At 60.7% G+C, this 11,721-nt stretch overlaps 1 protein-coding gene across 4 annotated transcripts; it reads right to left on the reverse strand.

Moving 5' to 3' along the window:
• Positions 1–6,964: 6,964 nt before the first annotated feature.
• Positions 6,965–11,085, reverse strand: LY6E (lymphocyte antigen 6 family member E). Of its 4 annotated transcripts, XM_059902003.1 has the most exons (5): positions 10,975–11,079; positions 9,407–9,465; positions 8,473–8,583; positions 7,974–8,093; positions 6,965–7,887 (listed from the first exon to the last, which is right to left on the reverse strand). In XM_059902003.1, exons 3-5 carry the CDS (start codon positions 8,522–8,524, stop codon positions 7,667–7,669), a joined length of 393 nt encoding a protein of 130 aa, XP_059757986.1. In that variant the 5' UTR covers positions 8,525–8,583; positions 9,407–9,465; positions 10,975–11,079; the 3' UTR covers positions 6,965–7,666. The 4 variants fall into 4 exon arrangements, with proteins under 4 accessions (XP_059757986.1, XP_059757983.1, XP_059757984.1 ...); XM_059902000.1 differs by lacking the exon at positions 9,407–9,465 and having other exon boundaries at positions 10,975–11,085; XM_059902001.1 differs by lacking the exon at positions 9,407–9,465 and having other exon boundaries at positions 8,473–8,578; positions 10,975–11,082.
• Positions 11,086–11,721: the final 636 nt, after the last annotated feature.

Raw genomic sequence — 11,721 nt, forward strand, 5'->3', positions numbered from 1 at the left:
GAGAGCCTGTGCTGCTGGGGGCACTTCAGAGGACTCGTGAGGCCACCAAAAACAGCTCCCTTCTGAGTCACGGAAAGTCAACTGATCAGGAACTTTAACTGTATCTGTACAATCCCTTCCCTTGTGCACTTTCTATGGTGAATACAAGTTACAGGTCTCACTCACACTCACACAAAGATTTCAGAGAGGAGACACAGAGGTCAAGAAAGTAAAGTGAGGATTTACGAAGCGACAGCGCGCTCTCAGTGCGACAGCAGGCAGACTCACGTGAGTAGCTGTGCGGAGTTTCTTTGGCAAGCTGCTCACGTGGGGTGCAGAAGTGAAGGGGCGGAATATTCATTGGGGAGGGAGGGGTTTGGGGTCGTATTCCCTGATTTTCTTCCCAGCTCCACCTACCCAAGAGGCGGAGGCATTTTTTCTTTATTTAGCCTTGATCATGAGTGTCATGGCTTCGGTGCCCGATGGGTATTTCTTATCTGGGAGGCTAATTTTATTGTAATCAGAGTATAATGAGCAAAAGGTTACTTTTGGACTCTGGAGATTCCAGCCTCTTCTCATCTTTCTTTGTCTGTCTCCAGGGCACTTGCCATCCCAAAATGTGTGGTTTCCTGTCAGTCCAGAGGTTCCTGCTTTTCTCTGTCTGTCCAAGGGCCACCGTTGTTTACAAGATGTATGGTTTCCTGCCATCTGGCCCGTGCCCCCCTTCCTCTGCTCGTATCTAGCTACCTGCCTGCTGTAACACCATGACCCACTACTCGCTTTGTACATGTAGATCTGGATTGTGTAAACTGTCAATAATACACCATCTGGCGTATAACCCTTTGTCTCAGAAACATGTAACCTTGCCTTGACCTTTAGCGGGTGGAAGAGTCCTCAGAGTTTTCTGAAAGACTGTCTCCCGGCTTATAATCCTCAGGTTGGCGCCACTAAAATTCTCTTTTCTTAGAATGACTGTTGATTACTTTTTTGTGGACAGGAGGACCCTCGGGGTGGAGGCGGGGCTGGGGGCTTGCCCTCACACTGTGGCCCGGGTCATCCCTGGCCTGTCCACCCTGCTGGGGACCACAGTGTCCCTCCCACGGGGACCACAGCTCTCACCAGGCCCCGGGGGAGGAGGGCTGGGGCCTGAGGACGAGTAGACCACTGAGGAAACCGAGTCACAAATCTGAGACACCACGGGAGGGAGAGCGAGGCCGCCTTCCCAGGGGAGCTCGGGCGCCAGCAAGTGAGGGGACCTGGGAGGTCTGTTCCTAGCAGGGGGCTCAGCAAGGAGAGCCTCGGGGGGCAGGACGCTGTAGTCCCCTTGGGACTGGCCCAGAGCCGGGAGCTCCTCCATCCCCTTCTCTGACAGGCGCTCTTGGTGATCCTGGGGGAAGGGACGCAAATTACAAGGACCTGCAGGAAAGGCTGGGGTCACTGGGAGCCCGGGGTTGCTAGTCTGACCCTCACCGGCTCCAGACCCCAGGCTATGAGGGTCTCAGGCCCAGTGCAGCAGAAGCTGTGGGAACGGGGAGGGGGATGGGGGTGGAGCGGCGGGTGAACCCATCTCTGTGACACCCTCAGGATGGCAAGACTCTGCTCACTCCTCTGGGCAGAACCGGCCGGGGTGCCCATGAGCGGCCAAGAGCTGCCTCCCTGCCCCCCAGCCCCACCCCAGGCATTAATGTGAGGAGGGAGCCAGACGCCCCTGGGTTCAGTAGGGTGAGAGCCACTGGATCCCACCCTTCCAGCCTCTGAGCCCCTCTCCTGCCCACCCCCAGTCCAGGCCTGGGGTGCTATCAGTGTCCCAAGTCCTGACCCTGGGACCGTGTGTGTGTGTGTGTGTGTGTGTGTGTGTGTGTGTGAGAGGGGTGGACGGGGCATCTTGTGAAAGCTGGGCCTGGGGGGCAGAGCTCAGGGACATCTGGCTAATCCCAGACTCAGGTGAGCCGGAAGCGGGTGCCTGTGTCCCCACAGGCTTCTCCAGTTCCCTGGGGGGGTCCTCAGGCTGGGGGAGCTGTCAGCAGGGGGGCTGTCAGCAGAGGAGCTGAGGGTTGGGGGAGGGACGGCGGCTGGGGACCCTCAGCCTGGCGTCCCCTCTAGCCCTCAGGAGGAGGCCAGCTGTTAGAAGAGGTAGCTCCGCCCAGCCTGGGCCCACCCCCCCGGGCCCGCGGAGAGCCCCGCCCTGCTCTGCCCCGGAGGCTAAACGGAAGGGCTGAGGGCGGAGGGCAGACGCCCCCTCGAGCGGCCTGGCGCTCCTGTCGTCCGTGTTCCGCTCGCGGCCGCCAGGGGACGGCGCCTCGCCGGCTAACTCAGAGTCTCCAAGTCCCAGCAGCTCGGGCACCTAGAGCAGCGCTCCTCCTGCACTTTCCACTCCGACCTTAAATGTTTTCCTTCCCAGGACTTCATCGTGTCACTCAGATTTCTCCAGGGAGCTGTCCTCCCAGAATACACCCTCTGCTGAGGTTATTAACCTTCCATTCAAGGGGTCCCAGAAAGCACCCGTGGGTGGGGCTCAGAGAAGGGAGGTCCATCTGTGCTGTGGCTCCGTCACCAGCCCTGGGGATGGTCTGGTGCCCGCACCTCCCACCCCCCTGCCAACGGCACCAGACCGGGGGGAGCCAGGGGACCAGAGGAACTCTGAAAGCTCCGGCAGGGCAAACCCAGGCCGGGCCGTGAGGTAGCCTTTGCGAGGGGCCCCCGCCAGCAGGTTGGGTCCTGGGTCACAGGAGGGCAGGAGCGGGGCAATGAAGGTGATGCCAAGGACTGGGGAGGAGGGGGCGCAGGGCCCTCCCGGGCCGGGCCATGGGCATCACAGGAGCGTTGTGGGAGAGGGCAGACCCTGGGCAGGACCCCCTCGTCCCGGAGGCCAGCTGGGTCAGGCGGCAGACCGAGCAGCCTGGGAGGGGCAGGCGAGGGGGCAGGGGCCAGACCGGACGGAGCTGAATTTGCCTACAGAGAAATGGCAGGCATCACTCCGGCCCCTGGGCACTGAGACTAGAGTCCAGACTCCCGGCCAGAGTGTGCCCGGGACAGACAGTGCTGCGCCTGGCACCTCCCTGAAGCCCGGGCAGATGCCAGGGGGAGCGAGAGTCCGGGCGGAGCCCGAGAAAAGCTTTCCTTTCCCTCCCCTCTGTCGCTTCGTTCCCCTTCCTGCCCTCTCCTGGGGTTTCACCTCCCTCCCCTCCCTCCCTGCCCTCCCTCAGGCTGTAGGAAATGGAAACTCAGAGCCCTGGGCTCCTCCCCTGTCCAGCCCCACCCAGCCCCACCCAGCCTCCCTCTGCTTTTGCACAGCTTGTGCCTTCCAGCCTCCCCCCACCCCAGGGAGGGAGGCGCAGCCGGAACCAGCCGCACCCAGGAGGTCCAGCTGCCTCTGAACCCAGCCAGCCCTCAAGGGACTTTGCCCTCCAACCCGGAGCAGAGGAAATGCTGGGTACCCCCAGGGTCATAGACCCAGTAGGACAAGTGGCTTCAACCCTGAACCCTGGTTTTCACTTCTGAAACCTGGAGGTAACCATCTCTCATTGTAGTTGTGGGAAGAGTATAACAGATCAATATCACCTGCAAAATAGTCGGTACACAGAGATGGAAGCTGAGGTTAGCATTAGCGGGAACAGAGCGTTTGTTACATACTTGTCCTGCCACTGACCCCCCGCCCCCTGGCTCCCAGTGTCCCCAGAGTCAAATCCAAACTTCCGACTGTGATGGTCAAGTCCACCTGTGCATCTTCCTCTGGCCTGGCCCCGCTGAAACGACAGAACGCGTTTTGGGACTCAGTAGAGCATAGGTTCTTCAGTGCAGAAAGACTTCAGCGAGAGGCAGTGACAGGTAAGGAAAAGGTTTATTAGTATAGGACACTTGTGAGAGATGCAAGCGGGCAGGCAAGGGAGCACCGTGATGAAGGCTGGGTGGCTACATTTTTATAATGTAGAAAAAGTGAGGGGAAGAGGACCACCTTCCTCCTCATTCTTGAGTAGACGTCAAACTTCCATCATCAGCTCCTCCCCCACGTCAGGCAGGGAAGTTTTCTCGTCCCTACATGGTCAAACCAGGACTGTCATGGTGCTATGGAAATGGGCAAAAAGGTGGTAACATATACTAAAATGAGGTAAATCATCTCAGGTTGCAGCAGAACGTCACCTTTGCCTATAGTTTTGTTTTTAGTGTGCACAGAGGAGCATGTGCTAGGAATCACTACCTTACTGACCTCACTGGGCAGGATGTGGGTCTTGCCCCACCACTGTTTGGGGCATGTCTTGTGCTTCTGTTGCATGGTTTTGTTGCTAGGCAAGCCTGCTTAATTTCGATGCTAAGCAAGCCTGCTTTCTGGCGTGATCATTAACTTACAGGGTTCTCCCATACTTTTTTCTTTACTTATGATCCCTTAGTGGGAGTAACTATTTAATCGCCTACTTTGTCCCTTCACTCTGTCCCTAGCACCACCACTGCCCCACCCTGCTGGTCTCAGTCCTTTTAGCAAAGCTGCTTGTGATTTGTTTTGAGTGAACAACACAGTGGATGCATTCTATGTGGGGACTGTCAACAGTAAACAAAGCAAACAAAATGCACAATGTGAAAGCAGTTGTTACCTGAAAACTGGGCTCACCTCTTGGTAGGTGTGGAGCCAAAAGCCACAACCATGCCAAAGAGCAGAAGGAAGAATGTATTACGGGCAGCAAGTAAGGAGAACACCAGGGATCTCACCCAAAGCAGAGTCTCCCCAACGGCGACACTGGGGAAGTTTTAAGCTAATGGTCCGTGCATATTCAGGAAGGGGCTTGAGCAGAGGATTATTCAGTATAGAATCGGGGCAAAGGTTGGCAGAGTCCAGGCTTGGGTTGACTGAAGTCAGAAGGGACATCATCATCCCCCACCCACCACCTGGGTGGGGGCCTTAGTTCCTCACAGAACTCAAAGATAGATTATGTCTATCCCTTGAGGAGGCACTAGGACTCCGCTTCATCACTGCACTATTGTTTGACTGCTTTTCCTCTGTTCCTGTATTCTTTTGTTCCCTTAAGATCATTGATCACCGAGACCTGTTCAAGGGCAAGCATTGTGGCCAGGCTTGGATCACAAAATGGCTTAGGCCAAAATGGCTTCTCTTATGTCAAGAAAGCCATGCCTGGTTCTCTTTCTCTGGGGATCCCCTAACCTATCTGCTTACACAGTTTCAGTTTTTTGCGGGGACTTTACCGAGGACTCTAGCCTGGGAGACAGCCTCTCAGTAGCTCCGAAGAGGTAGGGGAGCCAGGATATATATGAATTTTTTGATTGGGAAATACAGGCGGTCAAGCATACATCTTGGTAAAAGATTACTACTAATCACAAAAGACAGACATCTCAAGTTAATGATTTTAGTGCCTTCTATGTATGGGAAGATGCAAGAATCGGGGGTCATTGAAATTCTCCCTTAGATCCACATCTTAACTAGGGGCCCACATCCAAAGCACAGCGCACTTCCTCTTGTTTTTCCCTATCATGAATTCGCCTCAGGGCACACTGCTGGTGGGCGACTGCAGTGGGTTGCAATTTAATCCTCGTGGAACTAGAATGGTGGGCAGCATTTCTGTTGTTTTTTGGGTTTTTTTGGCTGCACCACACAGCAGACTAGGGATTGAACCCGTGCCCCCTGCAGTGGAAGCGCCGATTCCTAACCACTGGACCGCCAGGGAAGTCCCTGCAACATTCTGTTTACAGGACTCTGAACTTCAGGGGTAACCAGCATTCCTGGGGGACATTCTGATTTCATCCCCTTGAATTCTTTTCCTTGCTTTGGTTTTTAATGCTGGTCTGATCCACTCAAGTGAATCTCAACATTTCTACCACCCCGTGAGTCTCAACCAGACTGCCGTGATGTGCTTCTGGACCCTTCCACAAGATGTTGGCTGGGCCTGGGTCTCCTTCCCCTTGTCATCCTGATCTCCTGGGGCAGACCGCTCCTCCCGTCCCTCCCTTGAGCTCTATCACCGCATTGGCGCTCAACCCCAAGGGCTGGCTGGCATCCCCCTTGGTGGCAGTGACGCCGAGGACGCTGTATTCATGTGTGTCACGGGGCCCATTCTGCGCAGAGCTGCTCACCTGCTCCTGTGACCCGGGCCCGGGATGTGGGCCACAACCCGAGCCCTCGCAGGGACCACTGTCCCGCCCTGCTGCACAGCGATGCCTGGACCCTGGACCCAGGCACATCGGAGCTTCTGGCCAGCCTGGACCCAGCCCTGCTGTGTTCCCTCCCACCACCCAGGAGACATGACAGCATCCTGAAGGATAAACGTATCACTCTCTGCAAGGCGCCCAGCTGCAGCCCTTGGTTCATTGCTCCTCAGGCACCAGCCCAATCAAAGAATCCCCTTGGCTTAGAACTCAGACACTCCCCCAGTGCAGACGCTGGGAACCCCTGGCTTAGCCACAGACCACAGTCGGGCTTGCCGGGGGAGTAGGCCTGTAGCAGCGAGGGCTGCCAGCTCGGGGAGCAGCACCCCTGCCCTCCAGCCAGGGCCCAGGCCTTCTCCAGGGGAGTCCCCCCCCACTCCTCCCATAGGTCCTTGGCATGGACATCTCACTCACCCACTTACTGAGCTCCTGCCCCCCTCCCCACCATGCTTTGTGTCCTCCTCAGCCTGACTGGCCCAGGCACCCTGTACCCAAGTCCCGGAACCCCGGCTGGGGGGTCCCCTCCCCTCCCGCCCAACCCCATCCCTCCCTCTGTAGGGTCCTGCCTTCCACCCAGAAGCAGGCTGACCTCTGCTAGTTTCTCTGTCCAGTCCAGTCCTGTCCGGAGGATAAACTTCCCAACCCTGCCCGGCCAAGGGCAGCTAGCTGTGGTCTCCCGCGACCCTCTTCCCTACTGCCTCCCAGTGGGCCTCAGGGTGGGGACCCTCAGACCCTCTACACCTGTGGCTCTGCATCTCTGCTGCCCCCTCCCCCTCAGTAGGACCCTGATGGGAGGGGCGGTCTCAGGCTGTGGGCCACACCTAGAGCGGGAAAGGGTGGGAACATCTGTGTTTATTTGAGGCACGAAGCAGCAGGAGGGCTCCGGTGTGGCGGTGGAGGGAGGGGCCCGAGAGCAGCTGGATTTCGGGCTGGGAGCAGATTCCTGGGTCAGCAGCCTAGACCTGGGGACAGTGGAAGGCCTGTCTTCCTAAAGGCTGCCCTCGAAGTGAGTGAAATGAGGCGTGCAGAGACGCCAGGGGAAAGGGGTTCTGTGCTGGCGCTTGGGGTTCTAGGGGCTGCGGATGCCGGGCTCCTGACGCTTTTACTCCCATCCTCCCCCCACTCAGGCCGAGACCTGGCCACACACTCACCCGTGCCCGGCAGGGCACACAGACCACACGCCTGCCCACACAGCACATCTTCCGCACCTGCGGGCGGACAGCGCCTGGACAGGCGCAGGCCTGGGACCAGGTGCCCCTGCCAGCATGTCCCTGGGACGTGGTTCTGACTCTGGGGCCCTCAGGCTCCATTCCCAGGTTCTCCCTGGAAGGCTGACCGGGAAGTAAGGGCAGCCGGCAGGTGTGTGGGTGCAGGGGGCAGGCCTGCCTGTGGGGACCCAGGGCCTAGAGGGTGGACTCAGCAGGGTGAGGGGTCTAGGGGAGGGGGCTTCGAGATCCTCTTGGGTCTGGGAGGAGCTGGGCTTTCCTTCCTTCCTGAGCTTTGGGAGTCTGAGCCGGGCACAGGGTCCCGGGGGTCAGGGCCCAAATCGTAGCAGAGCCGACAGCAGGCTGAGCAGGAGCCCGAGGCCCAGCACAGTGGCGCTGGCCCGCAGCCCACCGTCGGCCGCACTGATGTTGCACAGGAAGCTCTGGCAGCAGTGGGTGCCCACGGACGCCACGCCGAGATTGACGCTCGGGATGGGGCAGATCGGGGAGCAGCCCTTGTTCAGGGTGTAGCCAAAGTCCACCACGTTCCCTGCACAGGAAAACGAGGTTGTGAGTGGAGGGGCAGAGAGGACAGGACGGGTGGGGGAAGCCTGGCCGGCCTGCGTCTGCACTCACCGATGCCCGCGGATGCAGAGATGGTCACACAGTAGTTGTCTGTATCGGAGCAGACGGTGGGCTTCAGGCAGTACCAGTTGCTGTTCTTATTCACGCAAGAGAAGCACACCAGGGAGTGGGCTGCAGAAGGAGGGATGCCTGTCTCATGCCCAGGAGTCTTCCTGTGTCCCCTCCCAGCCCGGACCCAGAGGCATGAGGACACCCCATCCTGTGCAGGCATTGACTGAGCAACTACGGTATCCTGGGCCCGGGCTGGAGACCCAGAAGACAAGGACACCAGACCCTGGCTCTGGAGGAGCTCCAGTGATGCCCCAAGTGTCCAGGCAGGGCTGAGCCGCCAGTGGGGGCGGGGGTAGGAGGGACCGCTTCGCCGTGGGAGAGGAAGCTGTGAGGTGGCACAGAGTAGGTGACATGGGCACCGCTCGGGAGAGAAAGGGGAGAGGGAGTCCAGGAGGAGGGCACAGCCCGCTCAGAGGCCTGGGGCCCCAGGGCACCTCACCTCGCTCCACACCCAGGAGGGCAGCCAGCAGCACCGGCAGGAAGACCTTCATTCTGGAGGGGACTGGCGTCCCGGCTGGGGTCTCACGAAGCCAAAGAAGTCAGCCCTGCGCTAAAGAGACAGCTCGCTGGAGGGCGGGGCTCACCACCCCTTGCGCAGGGCCCTGGGGCAGGGGCAGTGCCTTGATCTTCCCAGTGGGGTCCCGGACACTGGCCCTGGGGGCAGCCTGGTGTCCCCACTTCGTAGATGGGGGGAGCTGCCAGCTTCCAGCAGCAGGGCCAGGGCACAGAGGGTCTTTCTGCTCCGCTCCCAACCTTCCCCTCGCTCAGTGCAAACTCCTAGCTGAGACCCTTCCCCAAGTCTGCGGCACTTGCTGCTGGGGGAGGGGGGACTAGAGGCCAGATGAGGGAAATCATTAAGGTTCTCAGAATCACCCAGAAAGGGAGGTCAAGGGAGTGGCCCCTGCCCACGGTCCTGGGGGTGAGGGTGAGACAGGCTGGGACCTGGGATCCTCTATCAGAGTGCTTGCACCTGGACAAACGTCCCCTAGAGCAACAAGATACGAAGAAACTATAAGTGACTAAAAATAACTGCGCCCACGCACAGTGGGGCGACAGGGTACAAGAAGCCACAGACTACGTTTTTGAGGTGCTGGGAGCAAAAGCAGGGCACTGCACATCATTCCTGCCCAGTACCCCCAAGGGGGGGACAGGCCACCTAAGCTCTGCCTCCTGCCTGACCCACAGATCTGCCCCGTTGTCACCCCATTTAAGGACTCAAGTAGCTCCTCTCGGGAGCTGTTCCTTGTTTTTGCTTCCTTGTGCTGCAGCTCGAGCCCCAGTAAAGCCTTGCCTGGAATTCTCATCTGGCCTCTTAGCAATTTCTCGAGTCCAAGGGCCCTAGGGGGGGATGACGACCAGTAATATTAGCTGACCTGCGTCCAGAACTTTCCAGGGGCCAGCTCCGTGCCTGACATGGGGACCTAGAGATGGGCTGGGGGCATGAGGCATATCTAGCTGAGTATCCACCTGGGCAGCTTCTGTGCTGGGGCAGGGGCGAGGGGCTCTCCCATTCTGTGTTATTTAACGCTGAAGACAATGACCCCATACGTATCTGCTACTCCCCCCACTTCGTGGCTGGGGGAGGCTCAGGGAGACCCAGCGTGTGCCACCAGTCACCCCAGCGGGAACAGGCACAGGCTCTGGCAGGTGGCGGTGAGTCCCTGGGGGCTGTCCTGCACCAGGACCCTCCCTTGGGCAGAGGTCCTTGGCAGTGGGTGGAGAAAGCACTTTGAATGCGACCAGCTGGGGTTCTGGTTCTCTGTTTTGCAGGAGGCGCCGTGTGGGAGGAGCAGTCTGGTACCTTCTGCTGGGGACAGCCGTGGGCGGGCGGGGGAAGGGCTAGTCCCCAGGCACCGGGAGGAAGGAGAATGCCAGGGAGAGGACAGATTTTGGGAGGGGCTGGTGGAGACCCTGAGAATGGGCTTCAGGTCTGGGCAGGGGCTGACGTCTTGGGGTTGGGAGCAGGAGCTGCAGAGGTCCAAGAACAGCGCCAAGCCCAGCCGGGGCCTCTTCCGGGATCCCGGCAGTTAGGGAGGAAGGAGCCTCGGTTTCCTCCTCCACGAAGTGAAGTTCCGGCGGGAGGAGCTCTGAGCTGTCCTGAAGGAAGCTCTGGGGCGCACCTCCGCGGTCACGGCCAGCATCCCCACTGCCTGCTGCCAGGCACCCCACCAAGTGCGCCCTGCTGGGCTGAGTCCAGGCACTGGATACTAATGTGTCCACATTAGCAGGGCCAGGCGGAAGGGCGCCCGGAGGGGAGCCCGTGGGTTTGCGGGCAGGGCCATTCGGGACCCAGACTCTGCACTCCTCCCCCAGGCTCACAGGGCTGATCTCCGGGAGAGCCTGGCATTCAGTGACGCTGGGCCAGCAAGAGAGGTAGGAGCACGTCCTGGACCCCAGGGATGGAAGGGGCCAGGTGGCCCAGCGCAGGGGGCTGGGCTCCTAGGCACCTCATATACTTGCGTAATCTATGCCAAACAAGGTGCTTCCACTTCTTCCCAAGGCAGGCTCCCGTCCCCATGGTGACCCACCGGGGCAGTTAACTCTCTCCTTCCTGCCAGCGCGCCAAGATCCCAGCCCCTTCAAGTCAGGAAGGCTGGCCCCTCCCCAGTCCCCATGTGAGGGGTCAGGGGATGGGCCCTAGAGTTGGGCGATGGGCTCCCGGCGCCTGCGCAGCCCTAGGCTACCCAGCCCGGGAGGGCGCCCGGCTGCAGTCTCCGCCCGCTCCCGCCCTCGTCCTTTGGAAATACTGGGGAGGGCCGGGAGGCTTGGGGGCCGGGAGTGGAGGCGAGGCGCCCAGGGGCCGGGGCCGCTCGCAACCCCGACCCCCTGCCTCACGCAGGCCTCTCCCGCCTCCCTGGCGCCCCACTCGCCCGCTCCCCCTCCTCGCTGGGCAGGGCCCGGTCCCCGCGCCCCCGCCCGCCCGGCCCGGGCCCTCACTCACCGCAGGCGGACGCAGATCCCCGGCCCGGCCGCGCACTCAAGCCTGCCCCCGAGCCCGACACCGCGGAACCCCGCTCTCCCGGGCGGCCAGGCGGCGCGCGAGCGCAGGGGGCGTGCGGGAGGCGGGACTTGGCGCCCAGGCCCCGCCCACCAGCCTCACCCCTGCGCAGGGCCCGTCGCAGCCGGTCCGTCTGGTCCGCTTGGGCGGGGACGTATCGCGACAGCCCGGCCAGGCTGGGCAGGGGTGGGGGAGGCCCCCAGGTGGCCGGACACTTTTGAGGTGGAGCTCGGGGGAGGGGATGCGTCCGGGGAGGCCGAGGGGGCAGTACTCGGAACCCCTTCTGCAGAGTGGGATGGGGGCTGCGAAGAGGCGTTCAGCACGCCGCGCCCGGGCCCCGGGCTCGCCTGGCGCCCGGCTGTTAGACGTCCCGTGGTTGCGGGGGAGGGGGGGAGGTGACAGGACGAGGGGGCTTCCGGGGCAGTGATTGCGGGCCACAGTGCCTTCCAGCAGGAGATCCGGGCCGCACCAGCGTCTTGACCCTCAGCCCAGCAGCACTCAAGAGCCCCCTGGGTGCTCCCCTGCATCCGGGGCTGGGTGCGGGGCGCGTCCTCACAAAGCCAGCCTGACCTGACCCTCTCAGCGCGGAACCGAGCGGCCCCTGTTAGAGTGAAGCGGGCCGCGCTCAGTCTGACGCCAGTGCGTTTCCCGTGTTCTGTCTCCAGGTGCCATTAATTGCCTTTCAGCAAA

This window comes from Balaenoptera ricei, chromosome 17 (genome assembly GCF_028023285.1).
Source record: "Balaenoptera ricei isolate mBalRic1 chromosome 17, mBalRic1.hap2, whole genome shotgun sequence".
NCBI classification, from domain to species: Eukaryota; Metazoa; Chordata; class Mammalia; order Artiodactyla; family Balaenopteridae; genus Balaenoptera; species Balaenoptera ricei.